General features: G+C 43.1%; 1 protein-coding gene across 1 annotated transcript in view; it reads left to right on the forward strand.

Moving 5' to 3' along the window:
* The window catches only part of NPAS2 (neuronal PAS domain protein 2), a 53,585-nt gene extending 27,704 nt beyond the window's left edge, over positions 1-25,881 (forward strand). Inside the window, exons 8-20 of the mRNA XM_058825219.1 lie at positions 2,303-2,385; positions 3,291-3,397; positions 4,539-4,686; positions 5,285-5,366; positions 6,062-6,203; positions 6,926-7,032; positions 7,205-7,297; positions 13,097-13,243; positions 18,924-19,118; positions 20,415-20,602; positions 21,103-21,195; positions 23,087-23,273; positions 24,420-25,881. Coding sequence (XP_058681202.1) covers positions 2,303-2,385; positions 3,291-3,397; positions 4,539-4,686; positions 5,285-5,366; positions 6,062-6,203; positions 6,926-7,032; positions 7,205-7,297; positions 13,097-13,243; positions 18,924-19,118; positions 20,415-20,602; positions 21,103-21,195; positions 23,087-23,273; positions 24,420-24,605 — 1,758 coding nt within the window. The 3' untranslated portion in view covers positions 24,606-25,881. The remainder of the gene's footprint in view (positions 1-2,302; positions 2,386-3,290; positions 3,398-4,538; positions 4,687-5,284; positions 5,367-6,061; positions 6,204-6,925; positions 7,033-7,204; positions 7,298-13,096; positions 13,244-18,923; positions 19,119-20,414; positions 20,603-21,102; positions 21,196-23,086; positions 23,274-24,419) is intronic.

Below are 25,881 nucleotides of genomic sequence, written 5' to 3' on the forward strand. Positions count from 1 at the left end.
CTTTCAGATGGGGCAACACAGAAGGTTCTTAGTTTTGCTAATTGAATGGATTACAGGTATCACATTTCATGCATAAAAATCCAGTGAAGAGGATTATCACTGCAAGCCAGGATCTGTGGAAGCAGTGTCACTTCTGCCCGTGTTGCACAGGATACAGAGCCCTCCTTGCAGTAGGAATTGCAAAATCACTTTGAAATTTGGTTCCTCGTTGCTGCTTTCTTTTCCTGCAATGGGACAATATACAAAGGTCTCAAGGGTCTTTTCCAGCCTAGCTAATTCTGTGATCCTGCGATTTTATGATACAGATGACCACCAACACTTCCATTTGTGCTTCTCAGTGTGTTTGGTGGATTACTGCTTGTTTCCCTTCTCACAAATCCTCAAAGATAGCTGCATGTGGTTATAAGGACAGACAAACCAAGCTTGTGCCTAACACTGCTGTTCCCTAATTGACAAATGTGAACTGCTGCATCAGGTATCCTGTGTCCAGAGTTTAAGAGGGTTTTTTTTTTTAATGTAATTGAGATGTGACCAATATGAAAACACTTCTCCCTTGGCCTGGTTCCATTCCGTGCTCTGGAACTTGCAGGGCATTCTAGACTGATTCCTGACTCTGCAGGGAAGTAGAGTCCCTTCCAGGTAAGTGAGGACACTTCCCATGCATCTTAACCACAATAAGCATATTAGCAGAAGGGTTGGAGTTAAAGGTTCTCTGAGAACCCTAAAAGCAAAGTCCTTGTCTTTGGGGAGCTAGCGTCTCAAAATAAACAAGGAAACAAAATGGACCACCTGTGGCAATGAGCTGCCCAGTGCTAGGGAGGAAGCAGCTGCTGAACAGCCCTGAGAAGGTTCTAACTGCCACAAAGTCCTGAGCACACTTCAGTTCACCTGGGTGACTCACCTAACTCCCACTCTTGACTTTCTGCTGTAAAATGAATGTAAAATGTTTATCTGACCATCTAAGGAAGACAGAATTCAGCAGTTTGGTTGCACACAGCAGTGTTTGTACCTTGAACTTTAGTGTATGATCTTGGCATCAGCATGTATTTTGCCCTAAATGGAGAGAGGGGGAGAGAGGAATTGAAGGTGAAGCCTTTTGCCTCTGCGCAGCTAGTGACTTCAAAGAACTTTGTCAGCATTGATATGTATCAAAGAACTGCTTGACTGCAGCACACCTCAGCTTATTCTCTAGTCCCAACAGGGTTTAAAACATCAGTGGTCTCCTCTGCCTGAGGGACAGCAGAGAGAAAGCACTAATGGAAATGATGGGCCCACAGCATGGGGGGGTGTGGCATCACGGAGCAGGGGAATAGCAGCACTGGGGACCAGTGGGCGGGCTGTCCTGACCAGTGAGGAGGGAGACCCTCCTGCAGGAGAGACATAAAGGACACAGGAACCCCGGATGCCACAAATCCAGAATGCTGATGCTGGGAAGTCCCAGGCCAGGAGCCTCCAGGCTGACTCTAGGCAGCTTGTGAAGCTGCAGTTGCCCCTGCAAAGCATCCAGTGGGAGAGGAGAGATGGCCACAGTGAGGTGGCCCTGGGGCACACGCCAGCCCCAGCCCATGCATGGCTGTGCACTGTGATGCCATCCTGCCCTCTGCTTCCCACCTCCACACAGCAAGTGACCCCCACCGACTGCCTCCTGCTCCTCATCTCTCTGGGCAAGGCTGTTCTGCCTCACCCTGCCTTGCATAACTCACTTATTATCATGCTCATGAGCACTGAGGGGCTGCTGTGAATCTTGAGGGCCAGCTTGTTTCTGTGGCGGTGAAGTGCAAGGCAACACTGACCCCTTAACCCACTGGACAGATCCCCTGCAGGCTGGCTGCCTGAAAAGGCATTTGCTCCTCTGCAGCTGCTGAGGGAGAAGGAAAGTGTCCCCCTTTCTCAGAGAGCTTGGTGGGCAGACATCCAAAAGGACCAAGGGTGGTGGGTATCTTTAGTAACACAGAGGGAGTGAAGCAAGATGTGGCAAGCCCTGGTGGGATCACGCACAGGCTGGGTGCTGGGAAAGCCCACGGCCGTCACACCCCAGGCACTGCTTCAAAGCCAAAAAACTTTTGGCACCCTGAGGCACAGTCTCAGCTCTTAAGTACGTGTGCATTACAAGTTCTTCTCCCTGTCTCCTGTAAAAAATGTTGGCATTGATAAATACAATAGTTTGCTCTCTGGAATGGCCAGAAAATGGGTGAATCCTTTTTCTCCTCTTATGCACCATGTATTTATAGCTAACAAAAGCTAGATGAAGCAGAGGGGTGAACCTCCAACTCTCAGTAAGTCAGTTTTCTCCACTGGACAGGAGATGTGCATCGTAGAAGAACCTCTAGAAGAATTCACATCAAGACACAGTCTGGAGTGGAAATTTTTATTCCTGGATCACAGGTTAGTGACAAGAAAAGCCCTGCTGGTTGTGTTTGGTGCTTTTCTGCTACTATTTCACAAGTACATTTCTCTCAAGTAGTGCTCCATTTCACATCTAAATCTCATGAACAGAAGGGCTGCCAACTAAATTCCTACAAAAGCTGATGTTTACTATTTTGCATTTACTTTTGCTTTTATTTTTAATGGGCTTTTGAAACAAAAGGACTCTATTTCTTCAACTGAATTTGTGGTTAGCTTGTTCTTCCTTCCTTTAAAATTATCAACAGACCAAAGTCTGTCACATGGCAAAATGAGCTAATTATTATACAGCTGCAGAAATCCTTCCTTCCAAATCCAGTCATTGATTGCGTGTGTGCAATTCCCACTGAGTTATGGAGGGAAAGTCTATGCTGGCCTGAGGCATCTGTGCTGGCAAAGGTACAAAGCAAGTGCCTCAGCATGCCACAGATGAGCTCTCCAGGCACCCAGAGGAAAGCAGCACAGATGATTTCCTCTCTTATCCCCCCAGTCCCAGCAGATGATGGCTTCCAAACACCTCCTCACACATTTTTCCCTGTATAAGGGCTGCAGGAGCCATCGCAGAGCCCCATACCAAGCAGCAGCCAAGGAAGGACTCCCTCACAGCAGATTCCTGTATAAAGGTCCCTGAGAAGCTGCCCTGCTTTCCACAGTCACATTTTCTCTGGAGGAGGGGTGTTGCCATAGTCTTGTCCTGGTGGGATAGTCCCTGCCGGTATTGCTGCTCCCAGCTGGGTATCCCAAGCGCAAGGTGGGGGATCCAGCCCCCCGAGGTGAACAGCTATACACTGATGAGTGAAAGTAGATCTGGGCTGTTTGCATCTCTGCATCAGCATGCAGAACTGCTGCTTCTGTGTTTCATGGCCTCCTGTCGTGCCCAACCGCAGAGCGCCGCCGATCATCGGATACCTTCCATTTGAAGTGCTGGGAACTTCTGGCTACGACTATTACCACATAGACGACCTGGAGCTCCTGGCAAGGTGCCACGAACACTGTAAGTACCACATGGCCCGGGTTCCTGGGAATCACTGGACACTGGGACTCCTCTTTTCAGTGAAAGGTTGTTTGGAAGGGGATGTTTGACTCTGCCTCAGCCCGTATATCTTAGCAGAGCTGTAGCACACTGCAGACACTGCAGCTGATTGACATCTGGGACAGACTTACCAAGCTCTGAAAAATACAATTTTCCCTTCTAAATCCCCAAAAGTAGCCAGCGAGACTCACTGAATGGATAAAATATGTCAGATTTGACCCCTGTTCTATTAGTAAAGAATATGCAGAAATAGTTCAAGCAATTCTTGTGGATTATTTCCCCTAATGTTGTTCACTGTGTATTTGGGATTAGCTGTGATTATTTAAATACGGTCTACTAGGATTTAATTGAAAAACTCTTTCACTAAGTAAGGAAAATAAGGCAATGCTTTTCAAATATTTGCTTACAGAACCGGCTTTAACATCTCAGATTACCACCTCTGCCTGTCTTGAAAGTATCCTGTCAACATTAGTTTTTATATGTTGACATTGAAATATAGAAAAGCTAAATATGTGGATGTTTGGGTACCCCTTGAAATCACCGGGGGGAAAAAGAAGAGATTTAGGTTATTGAATCTACAAAACCTTTAGTACACCCTGGTTTAGTGTAGTTTGAATTTTTATCAATCTGGGAATTTTCTTTCAAATTTTGTCTTTGCACACTGTTATCTCATATGTTTACTTCATTCTAAATCCATCTGCACACAATACTCATCTTTTCAAGCATATTTATCCTGTACTTTTCTGCTCTAGAATTTAAGATGATCACTCTTAGAAAATAATCCCAGGTGTCTAATTAAGCAGTATGTGATCAGCACATAAAGCTGGGTAAGATCTCTGTTTAAATTGTAGAGGACACTAATTCATTAGTGTCCAAACTTAAGGTTAATTGTGCTGTGTAGGAATCCAAAGTGTCAGAAGAAGATACCTACTAATCATTATGATTTTTGTTCTGTCAGAAGGCTGAGAGGAGCACTTACTCAAAATTGCTGCTTATACTCCTGTCTACCTATGACAGATATTTTTGTCACTTTTTTTTCACATTTCATGTCATTTTCACATGGGAAATTGTGCTCCAAGCTGTGTGTATTTTCTGCTGGCAGTGATGCAGTTCGGCAAGGGGAAGTCGTGCTGCTATCGGTTTCTGACCAAAGGACAGCAGTGGATCTGGCTCCAGACCCATTACTACATCACCTACCACCAGTGGAACTCCAAGCCAGAGTTCATTGTGTGCACTCACATGGTGGTAAGGTATGGAAAATCCTATCAACTCGCCAGGACATAAAGGACAGGAAGATAGGAGCATCCTCATATCTGCCAGAATGTTCTTTTAAAAATATAACATCACTTACATAACAAAAAAATTAAGCCTGAACTTTCTGAAGGAAATAGGGTAATTATAGAAAAATTATCAGACTGAACCTTAGTTTATGTTGAGCTTACTTTTTGTTTTTAGTTTAGGGGCAGATAAACTATGGCATTTTTTAATTTTGTGCAAAATTAGAGAATAAACAGATCCTAAATATTCATGTTCTCTAATCCTTATATTGTTTTTAAAGAGATGTGTAGAAGCTTTCCAGTGAAGTCATAAAGTGGTTGTAGGATGTGAAGTTGACCTTTTTATATAGTTCTTTAATATACATCTTGACTTCAAGAAGATAGGAACAGAGCAAAACTTGAAAATTAAACCACTCTCAAATCTTATTCAGTAGCATTTGACTTAAGTCACTTTCCAGCTGCTCATTTAACCTGTAAAATGTACAGTAATTTATTTCTCCACTCTCTTAAAGCACATTTTAAGAAATATAGCAATTCCATGTTGATACATAGAATTATGTTTTCCATTCAGTTATGCAGATGTTCGTGTGGAGAGGAGACAGGAGATGGGCTTGGAAGAAGTATCCTCAGAGGTGGTGTCCTCAGCACTAAAGGTACAATGAGAAAAGTTTTTTTCATAAACTTATGTAGCAATCACAACTTGTTCTGTGTTAACATCACTGAAGACTCCAGCATTGTCTTTCTGCAATGTTGGTGGATTCTCTTAACTTCAGAACTCATTGCTCATTTGAATTATTTTGACATAAATCAGGTGAGTTTATGAAAGAATAAACCTGGAGACTAGTAGCAACCACAAATGAAGTGGAACATGGGCAGGGGCAGTGTAAGATATCTCACTTTTCCTTGGCAAGGTACTACAGTCTAAAGATGCATTTGGACAAGTTCTGGCAATCAGCCCTCTTGGCAACATCTCAGTGATCTCTTTAGGAAAGACAACAAAGCTGGTCCTCAGTGCATGGCCAAGTGTCTCACAGAGGTTGCAGTTGCTGTCACATCCAACTGAACACAAAAGAAAGAGTCGGAAAAACATCTGAAGGCACAAAGTGACTATGGCAGTAGCTTGCTGTTTATTTCTAGCTCAGTGATAGTTGTTTGTAAAATGTATTCATATGATGCTGTTTGGAAGGGGCATTGATGCCTTTGTCCCGGTCTGCTGGTCTACCTAAGATTATTTCTGCTCAAGTCATTTTAGGTCTGCCAAAGAACTGGAGTGCAACCATTACTAAATATCAAAATGCTTTACCTCTGACAGATGCAATAGCTGTTCTCCTTTTCTGGTTTGTTTTAGGAGAGTGGTGCCAGCTTGGATCCTGAACAGCACTTTAATGCACTTGATATTGGTGCCTCAATCCTCAGCGCTAGTCGGACACCCTCAGTATCATCCAGGAGCTCACCAAAATCTTCCCACACACCCAAGTCAGACCCAGCATGTGAGTGGCATTCCTGAGTTATGGAATTATTTTTAATTTAGCCAAGTTAAAGAATGTGCGCTTATATACCACAGCTGCTAATTTAACAGTAAATTATGAGGTATTGATGATATGCACTGACAAAGAAGTGCAAAAGCTGAAATAGTGATGTACAAGAGAGAAGGTTCTAGCACAGCCACCTAAATGCTGGAAGATGAACACTGGGATTAGACATGAAATGTGCTGTTTCAATCTGTTACAAAAAAGAGGATTTTGTGTTTAGATTTGAGGGCACCTCTGTGAGCAATATAAGATTTCTCTAGACTTACATGAGTAGTAACAGCCTGTGGTGACTCACCTCTGGCCAAGATTTAGGATGCTCCAGTGTTGACTTGGGTATACTCTTTCTGCTTCCTGGTCTGGAAAAAAAGCCAATGAGCTAACCTAAATTTACAGTTATTTGGCCCATACAAAGGGGGTTCCAGCTGGTTTAGAACAGTTCATGGGTCCTTTTGCAGTGCTCATTGGAGCATAGAATCATAATCTGTCTCATTTACTTTTATCTTTGCCCAGACCCTCCTTATCAGCTTGATTTTATTGCCATTGAAGTCAACAAGAACAGCCCTGACTCCCACTAGAATTTAGCCAGGCCATTACAATTTCTACCCAGGTCTTGTTGTATTACCCCCTTCAAACAGGGTTGATTTCCAGCATGAGAGATCTCACTGGTGCTTTTCTTGCAGCTACACCAACAAAGCTGATTACAGAGTCCAACACTCCCTTACCGAGAGCACCGAGCGCACAGCAGGATTTATCTGTGCACAGACTCAGCCAGCCTACTGCTCTTCAGGTAACTTCACAAGGAATCATGGAAACAGGCAGAGGGTGTAACAGCATGTGCCACATACGCAGCTTAGCAATTAAAAACAACTTACACAGAAGCCACGGCATTAGAAGAAACCTAAAATTTAAAGAAGCCAAACTTCTAAATAAAGTTTTGGTTTGTTTTGTTTTTAACCTAGGTTTCTTTGCCTTCTCAGCTTCCATGTGAGCTTCTCCCACAGCAGTTGCTGCCTCAAGCAACTCTGCAAAATCAGCCTGCACCTCTGGCACAGGTTAGTTGGGGATTTGGAAGTGGAATAGGTCACTTGCTTATCTCCTGATACTTTCTCATTTTGGGGCTTTTAAGTTACCTCTCTAGTAACTAAAATCCCCAAATCCAAACTCTCAACCACTTAAAATACTGTGGGAAAAGTAATATGAATTTTACACTTGTATGTTTAAACATATAACTGCATGCAGGTGTTCAGAAGCCCAGGTGCATGTAGGTTCAGGTGTGCACACATCTGTTTCATGAGAGGACAAAAACCAGATGGAAGAAGAATTTCCAACTTCACTTCTACAGCACCAGGTCCCTTCAAGATCAAATTCACAATGAGAATTAAAACCAAAAACTAACAGAGACATCCAGTCCTGCTAAAAACACCTGTTTGGCTGTGCTGATGCAGAACTAACTAGCAGTATAGGACATGCAAATTCAACAACACCCATTTTGTGAGTGTGCCAGTAATGGTGAGGATGCCACTGAAGACAAATTTCATATTCCTCCAGTCTATTAAAAAAGTGGGTGATGGCCCAAAACATCACCTCAGGGTTACATTTGCAGTGGAATTTGAAGAACAGATTTGCATACCATGTTCCCAGCACATTGTTTTTCTCCTGTGGTTCTGCTCTGATGATACACCCCATCATCCTCTGATTTTAGGAATGACAGAGTATTGCTGGACCTAGACTGCTTCTACCATTGATACCACATACTCACTCACAAGACCCCAGAGTTTATTTCTGTAGCACATAAAGCATATAAAGTCCTGAGGATCCTGGCTTTAAAATAACAAATTCTCATTTATCTTCCATGTTTAATATTCTCTTCATGACTCCACGCTAGCATGCAGCGAATAAACAGCATATCAATTATCTGCTCTGAACATTCATTTTCTTTTGCAGATACTTTTCCCCGTTATTCATTAATGCATTTTCAAACATCAATTAGTTTATGTATTATAAGTCTCTGTGTGTTTTGTTTGACTTTTTTCTACCTCCCTTTCTTCTCCATCAAAGCTCTTTGTGAAGAGAAGCTTTCCAGTTGTTTACCAAGACCCCTACTGCCTTGTCCCTTCCCAGTAAAAGGCTCTTTCTGGCACACCAGCTACATTTCTTTTTTTTCTGACAAATTAGAGCGCCATCCAGTCACTGATTAAGCCTCTTTGGCCACTGAAATCTTAGTGAAAGGAAGAGGGCTGACTCTGTCTACACAGGCAGCCCTCTGGCAGCAGTCACAGCAGTGCTCCTGGCGAAGCTCAGGATGAAGCTTGACCTGGAGCAGGGAAATAACACCAGGACATTGCAGCTCAGGCTGCTGATGTTCACACTCCATAGAAAAACTCCTGTAGAGAGTACCAAGTCTCCACACACGTGTGATTTTCATAAACTGTTATGAATGTTATGATACTACACTGTACGTCCCACTTTAAAATAATTAACATGTCAGCCTACAGCAATATAATTAATTATTCAAAAGACAAAGGTGCCTGCAGCACTAGGTGAGTGAGGAACAAAACCAGGTACATGTGCATCCTACCAGGAACACTTTCTTGGCTTCCTAGCTGACCATTTCCAGTTGTGCAGTTTAGTGGCAAAACACAAGCCCATAGCTTGTAGAAAAGGTGTGGCCAGGTGCCCCGCTGCCAGGAGGAGCTGCACAGGTTTGTCCCTTCTGCCTTTCTGCCACTTGTCCTTAGCTGATGGTGACTGATGGCAGGAGCTGGAAGGCCCTGGGTATCCTTGTGGCTAACATTTGGCTACAGGGTGGCAGCAGCAGGGAAAACATTATAAGTGGCCACAACTGTGTCTGCAGTGAGCAGCTAGCTGCTGCCTCGGGCACCATCTGCTTAAACTTTGAGTAGTTTTATTTCCAGCAAAGGCTGTGATGGTTTTGTCTCCACTGAAATGCGATTTTAGCTTGTGCCTTGCTTGTGTGAATGAACAGACAGCACAGTGTCACCCTAGATGTCACCTGAATGTAAATGGTTTACTTTAAACCAAGTGCTCCCAATTAGAATATTTGTTTGTTTGCCTTCCTCATTGTCATAAATTAAAATCCCCTGCAACACAGCGGATGTTGATGACTGAATAATAATTAACACTAATAATCCGTTTGGGATTGAGCAGGTGTTATTCAGATGAAGGAAGAAAGAACAAGTCGTTCGGTGAGCTGCAAAATTAATGAAATCCAGTTTCCCAGGGGCTGTGCCTTGCAGGACTGGTGCATGGAGCCAGCCTTTCCCACAGGAGCAAGGGATGAGTGGATCCTTCTCTCCTTTGCTCAGCTAAAGCCTTCATGAAGTTACAGCAATCTGGTATTTTTGACACTCTCTCAACTCTGTTGAATGTCTCCAGCAAGAAACATGGCTCATCTCTTGGGCCAGAAGAATTGAAAGAAAGCTGGAAGACAGGCAGAAAAGAAAGTTTTAAAGGAAACTCAGCTACAAAGCAAATAGGGTCTCTTTTCTTTACCTAGCTACCTATTGTCATGACACTTGTAGGAACAGATTGTCTTGGGAGATCCATCTTTTTGTTCAACACATTAGAAATGAGGAACCGTCCTGACAGACACAGGGGCCACAGGTCCCTGCTCCTGGCTGCAGCCCCCCAGCACCTAGAGAGAGGGAGTAACCCTGGCACCGTGGGGTAGCACTCAGTGGAGAAAAACACCTCTCCTTGGGCATGGTGGAGGAGAGGAATCACAGCATGGAAGTGCCAGCCCCTCTCCCTGGTCTGTAGAACTTCCCTGGACCGTACCCAGCACTAGTGCATCAAGCCCTTCTCTACCAGAACATATGCTGACATGATCCCAAATGCATCACTTTATTTTACTCTTTTTTTAAGAAACCAGACTAAAATTACTGCTGTGGTTTTTGCTTGTTTGTTTTGAGGGCTTTTTTTGCCTGCATTAACAAACCTTGATTAAACTGGTGCAACTATAGAGATCTCACAGGTTTAGTTTCCCGTGTTTGTATCTAGGAAGATGACAGTTTTCTGTGTATTACATGCACTTATCTAAGAATTCTGTGGATTTGTAAATACCTAAGTGAGATGAAGAGCAACTTCATCGGATGCCAATGGCAGAGTTAAACCTGAGCAGTGTTTTCTGTGAAAGGTTTTGAGTTAAGCTCTTTTAATTTATTATACAAGTAGAGATTTCTCCCTTAATTAGTAGAGAGGTTAATGATCTTGAGATAAATACTCTCTGGAGCAGTTGAATTGCTGTTAGTGTCTCATTGTACAAAAACAATAGGAGCTCTGTAAGCACAGAGATCATGGTTAGAGTTATCAACAATTTGGGGGTTAGAGTGGGAAAAGGAAAAAAGCAAAAGAGAAATTTCCTTGTCTTCCATAACAGCTTTCACTCCAGTATACCAGCTAATTGTTGATGTTAAGTATTTTAATACAGAAAGCATGTAAAAGAGAGAACAAAAAGACAATATAAGATGAATATGCTAAATATAAGAACCTGCACAAAAAAAATTAAGGAATAATAATTTAAAATCAACAGCAATACATTCTTGTATGCAACTTCGCAAAGCAAATTCAAATTTAAAACTAAGACCTGAAAATTGATTTTATTTCTTTTTGAAGTATAAAGTGATTGTGAAATTACTTAGTTTAAAATTCCTTACATTGATCAATTGAAGAAAATCAGGTTCCTTTCTCAAAGGGTCATCAAGGAATTTGCATATTAATCAAAAGTCTGCCATCACGAAGACAGGCAGTTAAAATGAAGCTCTTTGCTAAAACTGTTTTTAATTCCTTTTCTAATAAGGATCCTTTTAAAAACTTAAAAGCAGTCCTCTCTAAAAGAGTTCATATAATTAGATAACAAGACTTGTCTTTTTAAAAGATCCTTCTGTACAGGCCAGGTTAAAGCAGGAATTTGCTGTATCTCCTCCATGATGTGTTGCTCACAGCATCATTCCACTCCTTAAACCAGGATACCTGAGACTCTTCGGAACCAAAAGGCTGGGCTGCAACGAACAGCAGTGGATTCCCCTTTGAGTCACTTGTTCTTATTCCCAAACATCTGAGGTCTCTGCTCAGCCATTCCTCAGGTTAATTCTTTATACATGGATAAGAAAGAAAAAAGGAGACCCTGATCTGGCTTCTGTAACCCCAATTCCAAGTAACACAGACTTCCCTTTGGGAGGTTTGACACCATGTTTCTGCTCTGGGGAGGAGTGGGTTGCAGATGATGGCACTGCTGTTTGCAGGCACGAGCACCATGAGTCACAGCAGGGCCAAGGGCTCCCTTCCCCGCCTTGGGCAGACTGTGCAAGCAGTGAGTGCTCACAGATGCCTCTGGCAGCCAAGGGGCTCTGTCACCAGCAGCTGCAAGTACCACCTCAGCAGCCCTCCTTGCCCCTAAGCAGGGCTGGCTGAGAGACTGACCCCCACCTGGCCATCACTCTGTGCAGTGACCTCCCAGGCTGTGTGGGAAAGCCTCCCTCTGCCTGATAAATGGAAATAAACTTCCTGAAGTTCTCGCTCTTTCTCTGCCAAAGGCCATTTACTTGGAGATGTCAGCTTTGCTAGAGGGAAGGTAAAGGTACTTTCACATACTTAACTGATTTAAGATGTGCTAGTTAGCTGATACAAATCTATTCTGTCACATTTAGCCTTCTCCAAGTAGCCAGAAATTTCATCTAAGGAAGTGTACAGTGCTGCTAGCAGCAGAGCACTCCTTAATTCCTGTCTTGTTATCTTTTTTCCCCTACTAAAAAGCCAGAAACAATGTAAGCCAGTGCACCATGGAGCAGGAAGGCTCCAGCAGCGAGCATCAGCTCACCCACTAGCACAGAGCCACTGGAACAAATATAGGGCAGGGCAGCATTTTCCAGTCACAGCAATTATTTTTTTTTGCCTGTACACTCACAGCCCTGCATGTTTTCAAGAAGATCTTGGATGCCTTGATTACATAAAAACTTAAAAAGATTTTTGAAGGGTTTTGTTCTTTTTTTCAAAGACTGTTTTTTACTTTTAGAATATGAGCTTATCAAAAGCAATTATTCCAAAGCCTATTAAAGTAATAATTAACTTTGGTGAACTTTGAATTGTACCTGAAAGCACCAAATATTAGGGATTTATTGCTGTTAGTCCTCTCCACAACTCTTGATTATTTCAGTTTGTGCCAGTATTGCTGCTATTGGAGGTGCACCTGCTTCTTGACCTTGATTAACGATCTCCATTTTTTACTATTATTTAGAACAGCCTTTCTTCCACTGAGTTGAGCTATTCATTTTATATCACATATAAAAATAACTTAATGAGTATTTCTTGTCATTTAAGTGCTACTCAGCTGTACAAATCTAGAAAATGTTTATTTTGGTCTATTGTGTGATGCCTTAGTAAGTCATCAGCAGAACAAAGCATTGCAGAACTGCTATTTCTGATCTGAAAAAGGAAAGCATTAGTAAAACACATCTGGATTATGCTGTTATGCCACACTAAGGGCTCCAAACTACAAGCTAATGAAAATAATGCATTCATTTGCCATCCAGTTAAGATGCTCTTGATATATTAAAGTAGCATATTCCCAAAAACAGTCCTTACAGCAGAACATGGTCAACTGTAAGCAGATCATTCTAGCCGAGGAAATTTAATATATGTGCATAACCCTGAAAATAGACAAGATGTCTCTGTCTGCATGTTAGTATATTACAAAGACATTTTTATTTTTTAGCTGTGCTTTACAATGAAGAGACCAGTAACTCCTTACAGAACAGTGTTCTACTGAGGCTGTTTGTATTAGAATGACTGATTTTCCCCCCCTCCCCTCTTTTTTTATTTCCTCCCCCCAGTTCTCAGCACAATTCAGCATGTTCCAGACCATCAAGGACCAGCTGGAGCAGCGGACACGGATCCTGCAGGCCAACATCCGCTGGCAGCAGGAGGAGCTCCAGAAGATCCAGGAGCAGCTCTGCCTGGTCCAAGACTCCAGCGTACAGGTGCGTTACTGCTGGAAGGGACAGAGTCAAGCATCCTCTCTCTGTTGATAGGCTTGGCAAATTTAAAATTGTTCCAGAGTCCAGGATATCTGGACAAGTAGAAAGTAGCTCATCTGAATTGTAGACGGATGTTGCCTTCTAAAAGCCTTTTGAGTAACCTCTGTTAAGAAAGGTTTAAGAGCTCTCTGGAAGAAGAGAAGGAAGGAATACCTCAGCCTTAGGAGGAGGAGAAGAATAATTAGGGTCATTTACAATTGCATTTTATTACTTTATCTACCAAGTCTTCAGACTGAGGAGCTGTAGTAGAAAGAGTGTTCAAGTTCAGACTTCCTTGTCACCTTAAAACCCCTGAAATTCTGCTAATGTTAATTTGTTCACACCTTGGAGGTATCTGAATTTTTTCTTCACCAGACAGGCTTAAGCCTTTAGGGTGAAGCTGACTGAGCCTGCTCTGCTTCTGCCTTTGACACCTCCTACACAGAGGTAGAATTCTCTGATACAGTATGTGCTTTGTACCCCTTCCGTCTACCAAACCTCAGAAATAATAGTAAGTGAAGTTTAGTAGATCACAGGTTTCCTTTAACAACAAGTGGACAAATCATCCAGTTTTATGGAGTTTTCTGAATGTGGGTGATTACTACTATATTCCTCATAATTTAAATATAAATGCCAGGTTAAATGATCCTTGCTAGAAATGTGGCACTGGGGACTTGGTGAGTACTATACTAACAAGATTATTTTAGAAGACAAGCTTTGTCAAGGAAACAAACATCTCAAGAGTATTTTACAAACAGGACGGGACCTACTGAAGTCAGTGAGAATTTTGCTTGCAACTTCCACACTGAAATAGACTCTCACCCATGATCAGCATCTGTGAAATGCAGTTTCACACATTAACAAATTGCGATCGTATGTTTAGGTAATTAAGGGATCAGCAAAGCCAAATTAGAAACTTTGCCACCTAAGTTGCTGCATGTGCACTGCTGTAAGATGACACAGCAGCTGTGGGTTCCAAACCCAGAACTCCCTGTTCTGGTGCCATACAATCACACAGGGAGACCGGGTTTAGCTTCAGTGTGTTTCTTCTGTTGGTTCTCTGCTGACTTTGATTAATGGGAAGAAAAATTCTCTATGCAATTAACAGGTGTTCAGTTCAGAATCATGTCATATGTCTGAAAGCTATTATTGTTATTATGAATATCAAGAGACATTATATTCTCACTTTCTCTCTTTTTAATTGGGTGACAACCATTACTCTCTCCTGGTGATGTCTTCAATAATCATACACACTCTTTTTTTTCGTCATTCAGGCAAAAACAGAATTTCAGAGCACATTCTTATATGCAAGAAACAGATTCTGGTTTTAGAAAGCTATTTCCTATATGCATTAGGATGCATTTAACAGCACAAAGACCATGGGACAGATTCTCACATACACTCAGAGGGAGCTCAGGCAGAAGCCCAGAGGGTAAATTAATGGTGAGTTGATCTGTATTGCCCCCCCCCCCCCCCCCCCGTTACCAGTTTGTAGCTCTGACTTACATCATCTGGGTGATGCCCTCTCGCATGAAGACTGCACCAGGTTGGACCAAGTATTTTCAGACCATTACAAGTTCTTTTCTGTCAGTACCTACCAATTTCCAGTTTACAGATGCAGTACTGAGAGGCAGGGAGAATGGAAAGAGCTTGGAAATGCAGGGGGCTGCATATTTGCCTTAAATGGCAATGCTGGACAGGGATCATCCAGCAATGCTGGATGGAGAACACATCCTCTGTATTTTGTGTGCCTTTTGGTCTCCTCAGAGCAATCAGACAAGGTGATGAGATGCAAGTGGTTACACTGACTCCTGGCCAGGACCTTTTTCTTCTCCAACTTTCTCTAGGTAAAAAAAAAACAAAAAACACACAAAGAAATTACTGTGCTGTTGCAAGGATAGATTGACATGAGGAATAATTTTTCTCTTACTTGGCTAGGGGTAATTTGAAAGAAAGCTGCACACTTTTGCATGCAGCTCTTTTGTGACTCACAAGCAGCGAGGAGTAAACTGTTAAATCAGAAATCCAACCACGTGCTTTGCTGCACAGATTTCATCATTCAGGGAGCTGGATGTCAGACATTGATCTGTGTCTACTATCAAAGCTAAAATGCATTGTAACAAACTGGCTACTATCAAGCACATTTCTGGTGTCTTTAATACACTGCATAATAGAGCTGTAAGTGTGGGGGAGTGATGTAGGCTGTTTGAAAAGGGGGAAGTGCTTCCTGCTTTTCCCCTATTAGCTGATTTATTAGCATATCATCCCCACCGGTTCACTCCCTTCCACATAGAAATGTACAGGTAGCTCCATGGAGAATTAAGCTCGATTTCCATTTCCTTCAGAGATCTTCAAAACTGAGTACAGCAGTCCACTAAGAAATGCTTTCCCAGACAGACAGATGTTGAGCACAGTAGTCTGCATTAGAAACTGTTTGCAGGAGCCTTGTGCAGAGAAAGATGAAACTATCGGGAGGGTTGCAGGCCCTGAATAAAAGTGTTCAAAACCCCATTAGATCCCTGTTACTGCTTCTCCTGACAACGAAGGACAAGAGCAGGAAGAGTAACCTCAGAAGTCTGAAGGATGCTGTGTCTGCTCCAGTTTGAACAGTCTAGCTAATGATTCACAGATGCAAGAGGAAGGCAGAAAGGCTGAACCAGAAGAGCTTGCAAGAACTACAATCAAGACCATCCACAGCCACCCATCATTTGCAAAGCAGGCTCTCTTCGAAGTCATGAATCTCAGCTTCCCAGTGCTGTGCTTCTCATCTTTATATATTTTACATAAAGAAAGAGTCTTGATGCCTGTAATGATGAGCCCAAAAGCTATAATCCCCTGATTATCCACAGGACAGGTAGAGTCAAAAAGATGTTTTCCTCAGGATGCCTTGTCAGTGTGGTTCAGCCATTAGCTGTAGGGCTCTTCTATCTTGGAATGAGGGGGCAGCAGTGTCAGAGGGTCCCTCCTCTCCCTTGCTGCTTTGCTGTGTATGTTAACAATCTGGCCAATTAAAAAATGTTTGTAAGATGCTTCACTGACCTTGCAGTCCACAAAATCACCAACGAGACATATCATTAGCAGCAATACAGTTAGGGGGCTGCTAATTTATCTACTTAGGGAAAGATTTCATTTTTTGTGAAAAGGTTTTTCTTGTTATTTAAAGCTGCTGTATTTCAGCGTTTTGGGGGAATTCTGACAAGACTATCACAAAAGAGGCACATTGCGAAAAACCACCATTAATTTTGTACAAGTTAAGCTTTTAGGTTTAACTAACAAGTGGAAATGTCATGCTTTGATCCTCTGTCAGGTTAACTCTTGAGTTTTCAGTTCTGCAGGGACACAACCACCATTGCTTCCTGCTCTAAGCTTTTTTCCAGGTCTTTTATGTCCAGAGGGTAACAATGCTGCTTTGGCCATTATAATGGCAACAGAGGGTCCCCAGGTATGAAGCACTCAGAGCCCTCTCAGGGTACAAACACATGAACAAATGAAATTGGCCTTCTGGGATAAACTTGGTTCTGAATTTATGGTGTGTTAGCTGCCAACCATTAACTGTGCACGTTCCTACCCAGTGGCACACTCTGATAATTGCAAAGTAGGTTACTCTGCTTTCTTTGGAGGATAAACTCCTTGGCCTTCACCTGGAAGTAAAGTAAGCACACAGGGAAGTTCCTGCTAAATAAGTAGTCTGCTGCAAGTTCACACCCCACCTGACATTCACCTTGATAGATGTTGAATTTGCATTGGGTGAGCTGAGTGTTTCTCCAGTGCTGTGTGCCATGTACAAGGAGAACACTAAGCTAATCCTCCTAAATGTCTTAATTTGCAGTGATCTGTCCAGTACCAGTGGGCTCACAAGCCCTTCCCATCACTTTTTTCACATGCACCACTTGCTTTGCCCATTCTTAGTTTTATATCAAATTTTATATCAGTGGCGACCTGCCTCATGGCTAGGGCTAATCAAGGGAGTTCATGTACTAAACATGTCCAAAACTTAGCTTCTATGTACAGAAAATAAACAAGAAAATGAATTTTAAATGAATTTTCATTATATTTGTCTTTGATTTATTCATAATAAGGCCTATTTACTTGGCAGAAGTTGCAAGACCATCTGTCTTTCTGATATGTAATGGCTCCATACTCAGTGAGCAGTGTTTTTAAAAGACAACACTCAGAGCTAGTTTCAGACCCGCTGCAAGCAGCAGCCCCAACCCTGTCACTTGACCCATTTATTCCTATCAGACATCTCTGAGATGTGGTTAGCCTACAGCACCTGAAACAAGATGTTGCTTTTCCTTAATCGTCCCCTTCTCCCAGATGATTAATGTAAGCTTTGTCTGTCCCTTTTTTCCTAGGTAAAATCTTGGCATGCATAAATTAATTAAAAATTTATCATATTTAAATAAGCTGTGTTTTTAAAGCTAGGTAAATAAGTACAACCATGATGGATCAAGCCATACTTTTGCAAAGAAAAGCAATACATTATGCTGGGCCTTTGGAAAAGCTATGGGCTTTTTCCAGGAAAAATGAGAGGAGACATGATAGTTTAGGGAATTGTTAATACAGCAATAAGCTGCACAAAGGTGTACTAATTACTGGGCATACCTCAGATGTACTGCTAGGCATGAGACTGATGGATGAATAATAAAGAGAATAATTGTGATTCTGATTTCATTTAAAACTTAAGTAGCTCCACTTAAATTAATGAAGTTCCATACATGCAACAGTGGTGTGGAATCAGAATCAGATCCAAAAATTCTGTCAACAGTGTGGGATGTGTATCTCCATACAGCCCTTGGTGGCAGAAAGGCTAGGTCTGAAATACTGCAAAGAGAGCTTGTGGCATTAATAACATATTGTTTTAAAATATTACTTTTCCCTCTTTACAGCTGTAATAAAAAAATAGCCCCTAGAAGAGCAAAAATTCCCAAGTCCTGTAACTTTTAAAGAAGAAAGCTTCATCTTGAAATACAAAAGTAGAGAGGACATCATTTACAGAAACACTAAGAGAGGAGGTGCTAGCTCTTTTGCACAAGTGGAATGCATGGCACAGTTAGGAAGAACACCAGGTGACAGTTACCTGATGGGAAATCAGATAAATGACAGTGACTGTCTGTTTACACATCCTGTCAGTGATAAGGACACGGCCATTCAGCTTGGAGAGCTCTGGCCTGACTGTGGCCTCATTAAAAACATTTGACAACTCAGCTGGGTGTAAACTGTTGGGAATTTCCAGAGACAAATTAAAAGATAGTTCTGTCTGAAAGGCAGGTGGATTTTGTTGAAAGGATTGAAAAGACATGGAGTTACTCTCTTCTCTTTGGTCAGGATGCCCCAGAACACAGTGAATGTACTGGGAACTGCTCTTAAGAGGGTTGTGCCTGCCCCATGGAGAGAGGACTTGCACCTTGTAGACACATTTCACAAGTAATGGGTGCACTTGCAGAACAAGAAACCAAGGAACTAGAGACAATAGAGCTGTTAATGCAGGAATGATAGGTGATTTCCAACTAACAGTAAACGTGCTGTGATTCCAGAAATGTGATAACTTTATTTTAGAATATACTTTTGGATTTACTTCTGTCACATTCATTATTCAAAACATCTGGGCTATGTAAATAAATCCTCCCTTCTTCTTTTCCAGATGATCTTACAGCAGCCAACAGTGTCCCTGAGCTTTAGCAACACTCAGCAGCTGGACCCACAACAGCTACAGCAGAGGTCAGGGACCCTTTCTCAGCAGCAGCTTGTCCCCAGTTCTCAACTTCAAGGGCAAATCACATCTTCACAAACGCCGAACCAGCAGTCACTGAGAGAAGCAAGCGTGATATCGAGCCAGGTAATCATTTCTTTGAACAGAGAAGCATTTAGATGGACAGGAGACACTGAGCTGTTCTTAAGCAAGCGAGTAAAATCGTGTCAGTCCTGTAACTATGCCTTTGCCTTCCCTTTCCTATGCTTCTGTAAAAGGGCAGCCTATAAAAAGGGTTTCCCTACAGTGTTTACCTTACCTTAAAGCCTGTTTTTAATATCGCAGCCAGGAGGGTTACTTGAGCAGCTGTTTCAGATTGAAAATGGAGGAGGGAGGCATGCAAAACGTGTCAGTGACTTACTGGTCTTCAGGTGGTCCTGAAAGAAACCTGACTGATCCCACTGGAAACTTGAAATAGTGAGACCTCTCAGAATACTTGCTCCCTGAGCCCAGTCGAACACCACCAACACAACAAAGCCTGTCTGCTGTGGTGGCACACAGAATACATTGAGATTCTTCTGAGACCCTCAGGCTGTCAACGTTAACAGGTTCCTGCAGAGCAAAATAAAGTTCAGCCTGAGCAGTAACTGAGATCTGTGAAAGCTATTAGGTTTGGCACTGTATTTTTTGTTCATACTGCTGGTTTCTCAACATTTCCAGTGTTTGCTCTTCCACCCACCTGTTGTACCTCCCTTCACAGAAAACTGAGTTCCTCTGCTTCCCAATTGCGTAGCAAGCATATTTCCATTATTGTCTTCTGAGCCCACAGCTGTAGCATTTCACCTCCTTCATTCCTGTGTTATAATGACTCTAATAAAGTAGAGAGTGTATAGCAAATACAGGGCAAGGGGCAGAAACTGATGCCCAGAAAGTTTCGTCAGAATACAAGGAAGAACTTCTTTGTCACTGTGCAAGTGACCGAGCACTGGAACAGGTTGCCCCTAGAGGGTGTGGAGTCTCCCTCGCTGGAGATTCTCAATCACGGTCTGGACACGATCCTGTGCCTGTGGACACGATCCTGTGCCTGTGCTCTGGGATGGCCCTGCTGGCGGATGGAGGCCTGACCAGATGTCCCACTGTGGTCCTTTCCAACCTGACCTGGCCTGTCATTCTGTGAAATGGGGGGGCGGGGGGAAAAACAACACTTTTTTTTATTCTTTAATCTCTTGCTATGACGGGGGTCGGCGGCAGCTCCTCACACTTCACTTTGCTCCTGCCGTAACTGGGGGGGTCGTTTAGGTTTGCGGGCCGGCAGGAGCGGGCCCGGGGCAGCTGTGGCCATGACAGTCGTTTCGCGTACGGTGGCAGGAGCCGGCTGGCGGCAGCGCCAGGCACTGGTGCCGCAGCCGGGCTGTCTCCCCGCTCTCTCCTCTTCTCTTGCAGGGCCCGAAGGCGGCGCGGAGCGCGGAGCTGGCGCCGGGCGGCGGCCGCGCCCCGCCCCGCCCCGCACCCGCACCCGCGCCCGCGCCGTTCGCCTCAGGCGGCGGCGGCGGCCCCGCGGCGCCCCCTGGCGGCCTGTCCCGCGGCGGCACCCCCGCGCCCGCCGGCTGCAGCCACGACCAGCAGCTCAGGTACGGGCCGGCTCCGCGCTCGGGGGCTGAGGGCTGGGCGTACAGCTCCGCCCCAAGGGAACAGCGGGCGCGGCGCACCCCGGCTTTGGGACTGCAGGAATGCACGGGTGGATTAAAATTCCCAAACTGTAGCTGTGTCACCCAATAGCGTTATGAAAACTGATGCCTTGCTGCTGGCTTTGAAGAGCACAAGGTGAATTAAATCGAAGTTGTAAAATATTATTCAAGCATCCATATACCTAGCAGATAATAATGGTAAAAAATGTGATTTATGAGGTGGATGTCCAGTACCTATACCACCCCAGAGGGCAGGCGCTGCCCCAGCCTCCGCCTCGCGGTGCCCAGGACGCGCCTGCCACAGCCGGCAGCTGGATCAGAGCTCCTCACACTCCTCAGCCCGGTGCCGTGCCCGTGAAAATGCCGCTTCTCTTTGCACACTGTGGGAGTTGTATGGTCCTTGTCTTCCAGCAATGTCTTTTTTTTTTTCCCTCGTGTGCCAGATTGTTGCTTAGCCAGCCTATTCAGCCCATGATGCCTGGGTCCTGTAATGCAAGACACCCTTCAGACCTCAGCATGGCGGGATCCCAGGCCAAGTACGTGCCTTGTTGAAGATAAAACATTAAAGTTGCTTTTGAGGGGAAGTAGCCTTCTTTTGTAAGATGATTAAGTAGTTATAAATATTGGGAATGTGTTACTGTGCTGAGCCTGCCTTCCAGCATCTGGGTCGGCCTTATCCTGCCTGGTCATATCAGGAAGAGTGACAGAGAGAAACACAAAGTGCCAGTGGCATTTTAACAAGCCATGGCTGGGGGAATTGTTGTCCCTCACATGCTGCCTGCTTCAGCACTAGAACTTCTGACCCACCAAAGGTAAATGTGAGAAAGTCAGCACTGGCTCAGTTAAATGATTGGTGAAAATAGAAAGCATCAGCTCAGTTGTTTTATCTCCTCAAAACTTAGATGAAGGAGGCAGAACACACTGGTCAAAATATACCCTTTGTTACGCTGTTTTTTGTCACTGTACTTAATAGTGAACTGATAAAATAATAACCAACTGTTTGCACATCATTCCTTTAAAAATAATTCTTTTTACAAAACAGTACTCTTCTAATGTTATCTCAGGAATGTACGTATTCAGTACTTGTTTTTTTTTTAGACATCATTATTGTTGTTTAAAATTATCTTGAGTTAATTTGTCAAATGTAAATATTGTAGCTCTGCTTTAAGCCTCTGAATAAAAGAGGCCTTATTTGCAAAGATGCATCTCCCAGTTCATGTAGACTTGACTCATGGGACCCCTTTATAGGAGCTCCCATCCTCATACAAGTACCCAGACTGTAGCATTTCTAACTAAACCCTAATGTTGAACAGCTGTTGAGTGAACACAAGCCACACTATGATCTCATCACCCTTTACAGGATAAACAGAATCAGGCTGGGTTGGCAATAGTTCCATTGTGGTTTTGCCCACAGCCTTCCACAAAACAACACATATTTAAGTTTTGCTTTGCAGAAGCAGAATGGCAAGAGAAGATGAGTATTTTGGTTCTGTCACATCCCTCATTCCAGAGGTTTTCTAGAGGCTTCTTCTGTTCCTAGAGCAGGGCTCATGGTGATGGGAACTGCTGATAAGTGGCAATATGCGTATGAGCAGCTTAGGAAGTAATCAACCCTAGCCTTGTGTCTGCAGGAGATCACCACCCCCCCAGGGGAGCACAGGCAGCAGGACAGGCGGTGCATTGGCTTCTCTCTTGCTGCAGTTCAGGGCTCAGCATATTAAAACAGAATCAAAGGCCATTTGGTTTAATGAGCCGGGGATGTGAATGCTGTGGCTGAAGACAAGATGTGCATAAACCAGAATTCTTAATGAATCTAAAATGTGATCTGGATTTTGAGGTGAGATGTATTCTTCCCTCCAAGCCCAGCTCATGCACAGAGTAAGGGAAAGCAGTGCTGCCAGTAATGCTGTTGTTCATATTAGCAGGTCCCATGCACTGGAATAATTTATTGGGAATTATCTGGGGGGTTTAGGCTGAAGAAGAGAAGGCACAGGGAGACCTTACAGCAGCCTTCCACTATCTAAAAGGGGCTACAAGAGAGAAGGGGAGGGACTTTTTACAAGAACATATAGGAATAGGAAAAAAGTTAGTGAATTTAAACTGAAAGAGGGCAGGTTTGGATTAGATATTAGGAAGAAATTCTTTACTGTGAGGGTGGTGAGGCACTGAAACAGGTTGCCCAGAGAAGTGGTGGGTGCCCTATGCCTGGAAGTGTTCAAAGCCAGATTGGTGGATGGGGCTCTGAGCAGCCTGATCTAGTGGAAGATGTCCCTGCCCATGGGAGGCAGGTTGGCACTAGACAGTCTTTAAGGTCAGCATGCTGTGATTCTATGATTTAGGAAGACTAGGGATTGCCATCCCCCTTCTAAGAGAAGACCTTTGTTTCCAACACTTTGTTCTTGATTGTTTTGCTTCTTTCTTCCATAGGTATTCTCAAACCCAACAAATGTTTCAAAGTTTGGAAGTGCAGACTTCCAGCAGCAGCTCTCCAATCGTACTGATGGGACAAGCAGTGTTAAACCAAGGGTTCACCACTACCCCTCCTTCCCAGCCATCCTCTTTGCCACCTATGCAACTCCAGCACCAACAGCATCAGCAGCAACGCTACCTGCAGGTAGGACAAAGAGGATGATGTGTAAAGTGTGCACACAGAGGAACAAGGTGAGTGGGCTGTGCAAATGGGGCCCAGGTTTCTGCTGGAGCCTGATCCTGGCAGAAATGGCCATTTAAGAGATTCTGACCTGTGACACACTGCTACGGTGGCTGGTACTAGTACAGCAAGGGAGCAGTGGGAACAATCAGAATATTTAAAAGAAAATTACTAATTCTGTACATTTAAAGCATAATCAGATTATCTTGGATATATTTAAAGTTTATTTCCAGCTGGAGAAAATCAGTGCCTTAGGATTTGTTCTGTTCTCTTTATTCAGTAGAAAATTTGCTTAGTTTACAAGTCAAAAGATGATTTTTAATTACCAGCATCAACATAAAATAGATCTGGATCAGATATCTGGATCCCTTCAGGAAACTAACTTGTTTTCTCAACTCCACAAGGCAAAGAAGATAAAGTGGAGCACGTTGCCTGGAAGAACCAGGTGATTCGAATATGAAAAAATACTTATTTTTGACCTAATTCAACACATACTAAAATAAAGGGAGGAAATGAGGTGTGTCTGTATTAGTTCAACAGGAGCTGAACCAAGTCTTTGAAACCTGGTCACATATCCACTGGCATCACCCAAAGAGTATAACCAACCTCAAATTATTAAACTCTTGTTATTGAAATGAAATCCTTATCATAGCCTGAGAATTAATGAAAAAAGTCTGGCAGATACTGTTTCCAATAAAGCATCTGCAAAATTCACATCAGCTTCAACACTGCAAGGTCACACCCAACTGTAAGCTCAGGAAAAGGAAGGGCTAGAAGGGACAGCATGAGGCACATTAGAAAATGCTGTTTCATTTCTGCCACCCATCCCTGTCATTTCTGACATGTTCACCCACACGGTTCCCAAACAGGCTCTTCAGGATAACCTGCACATCCCAGGCAGTGCATTACTGTGAGAAAACCATTTCAATGTTCTTTGTTGCAATTTATGTCCACTCCTTCTAGCATTAGTTAAGCTAATCTCATGCCAAACAGCTCCAGAAATAGAAGCCAGCAAACCAGTAGTATTTTTAAGCATCCTGTAAGCTGAGGACAAAGAGCATTAACGCGTGAAAGAATCAAACCGCACGATAAATTTTGTTTTATCTGTAGGTGCAAACACCAAGTTCTTTGCACAATGAACAACCCGATTCTTTGCTCCTGCCATCTTACTCGCCACAGCAAGGAAATATGGGGTATCATCAGACACAACAGCAGCAACAACAGCAACAGCAGCTAACATCAAGAAGGAGGAATAGTTTATCAGAATCATCAAATTTACCACAGCCACTGCGATAGAGTCCCACCAGCACAATCAATGCACGATTAGCTTTAACCAATGGGCACATGAGGCAGAAGAGAATGACTTTGTACTTACTGTTCTGGCTTTTGCACAAGCATTTCTTTCCAAGCTCTGTGACAGAAGTACGCCCAGAGTGCAGACTGCCACGGACAGCGCATTCCCGGCACGCTGGCTTCCGTTTGCGCTGTGTCGAGAGCACAGGATGTACTGACAGAGCAGAGTCACAAGGAGCACTATCCTGTGCAGCCTCCATCACCTCTGGGAGCACGGGAAGAGGCCGTCAGTCCCGCCCTGTCACCCTGGAAGCCATCTGGCAATTGCAAAAGACTGTCAACAGACTCATGAGGTACTTGGCCTTCACTGTTTCAGTTCTTCTTTTGTGTATGAAAAGCACTGCATCAAAGGTCTATCGAGGAGAGAACAAGAGATTATTTTTATTATGATTATTGTTATTATTTTGCACAACTGCACAGATGAGAAAACTAGGCACTTTCTGTAAAGAGAAGTTTGTTTCTTTATTCTTGTGGCCAAATTAGCACATCCAATGGAGGAAAAAGCCCAGCCATTGGTGAAGATGGTCTACAGCTCATAACCCTTGATTTAGAATCTGAAAAGTATTATGCAGCTTACCCTAACTGTTCTTCATTACTAAAAACAAAACAACCAAAAAAAAAAACAAACCCACAACCCACACTGGACTGTTTCCTACATGAATTGTGATTGCAAAGGAGAACTCAAATTGTAAGCACAATCATGCAATTCTCCGGTAGTACAACATGAATCCTTCTTCAACCTAAACTCACCCACTCCAAGTCTCTGAGAAATATGCACTGTGTTTTGGCCCACTGACTTGGGATGCTGCAGACTATTACATATCTCTTTCATTATAACATTTAGGATTAAATTTTCCTTTGGAGGAAAAAAAACAAAAGAAAATGCACTTTTCGCTTTTTTTGTATGTTTTCCGTTGATATGTTTCTAAGAAAGATTTTATGTAATTATTAAATAAAAAGTAGTGTATTGTACAGCTGTTGTAATAATGACCTATTTCTATATAAAATAAAATTATATGGAATTATGTGGAAATTATTTTGTATATGAAATATCAACTCATTTCACAAGTATAAAGATTGTGCTTGTGTTTTTTTGTGAGTGGGTATTTTGTAATAAACTAATGAATTAGAAATGTTTTTGTGAAGGGAACTACTGTTTCATGCTATATACAACTCAAACTATTATTTTTTTCCATTTAATGATGGACAGTTGTCTTTA

This window comes from Ammospiza caudacuta, chromosome 2 (genome assembly GCF_027887145.1).
Source record: "Ammospiza caudacuta isolate bAmmCau1 chromosome 2, bAmmCau1.pri, whole genome shotgun sequence".
Classification (NCBI taxonomy): domain Eukaryota; kingdom Metazoa; phylum Chordata; class Aves; order Passeriformes; family Passerellidae; genus Ammospiza; species Ammospiza caudacuta.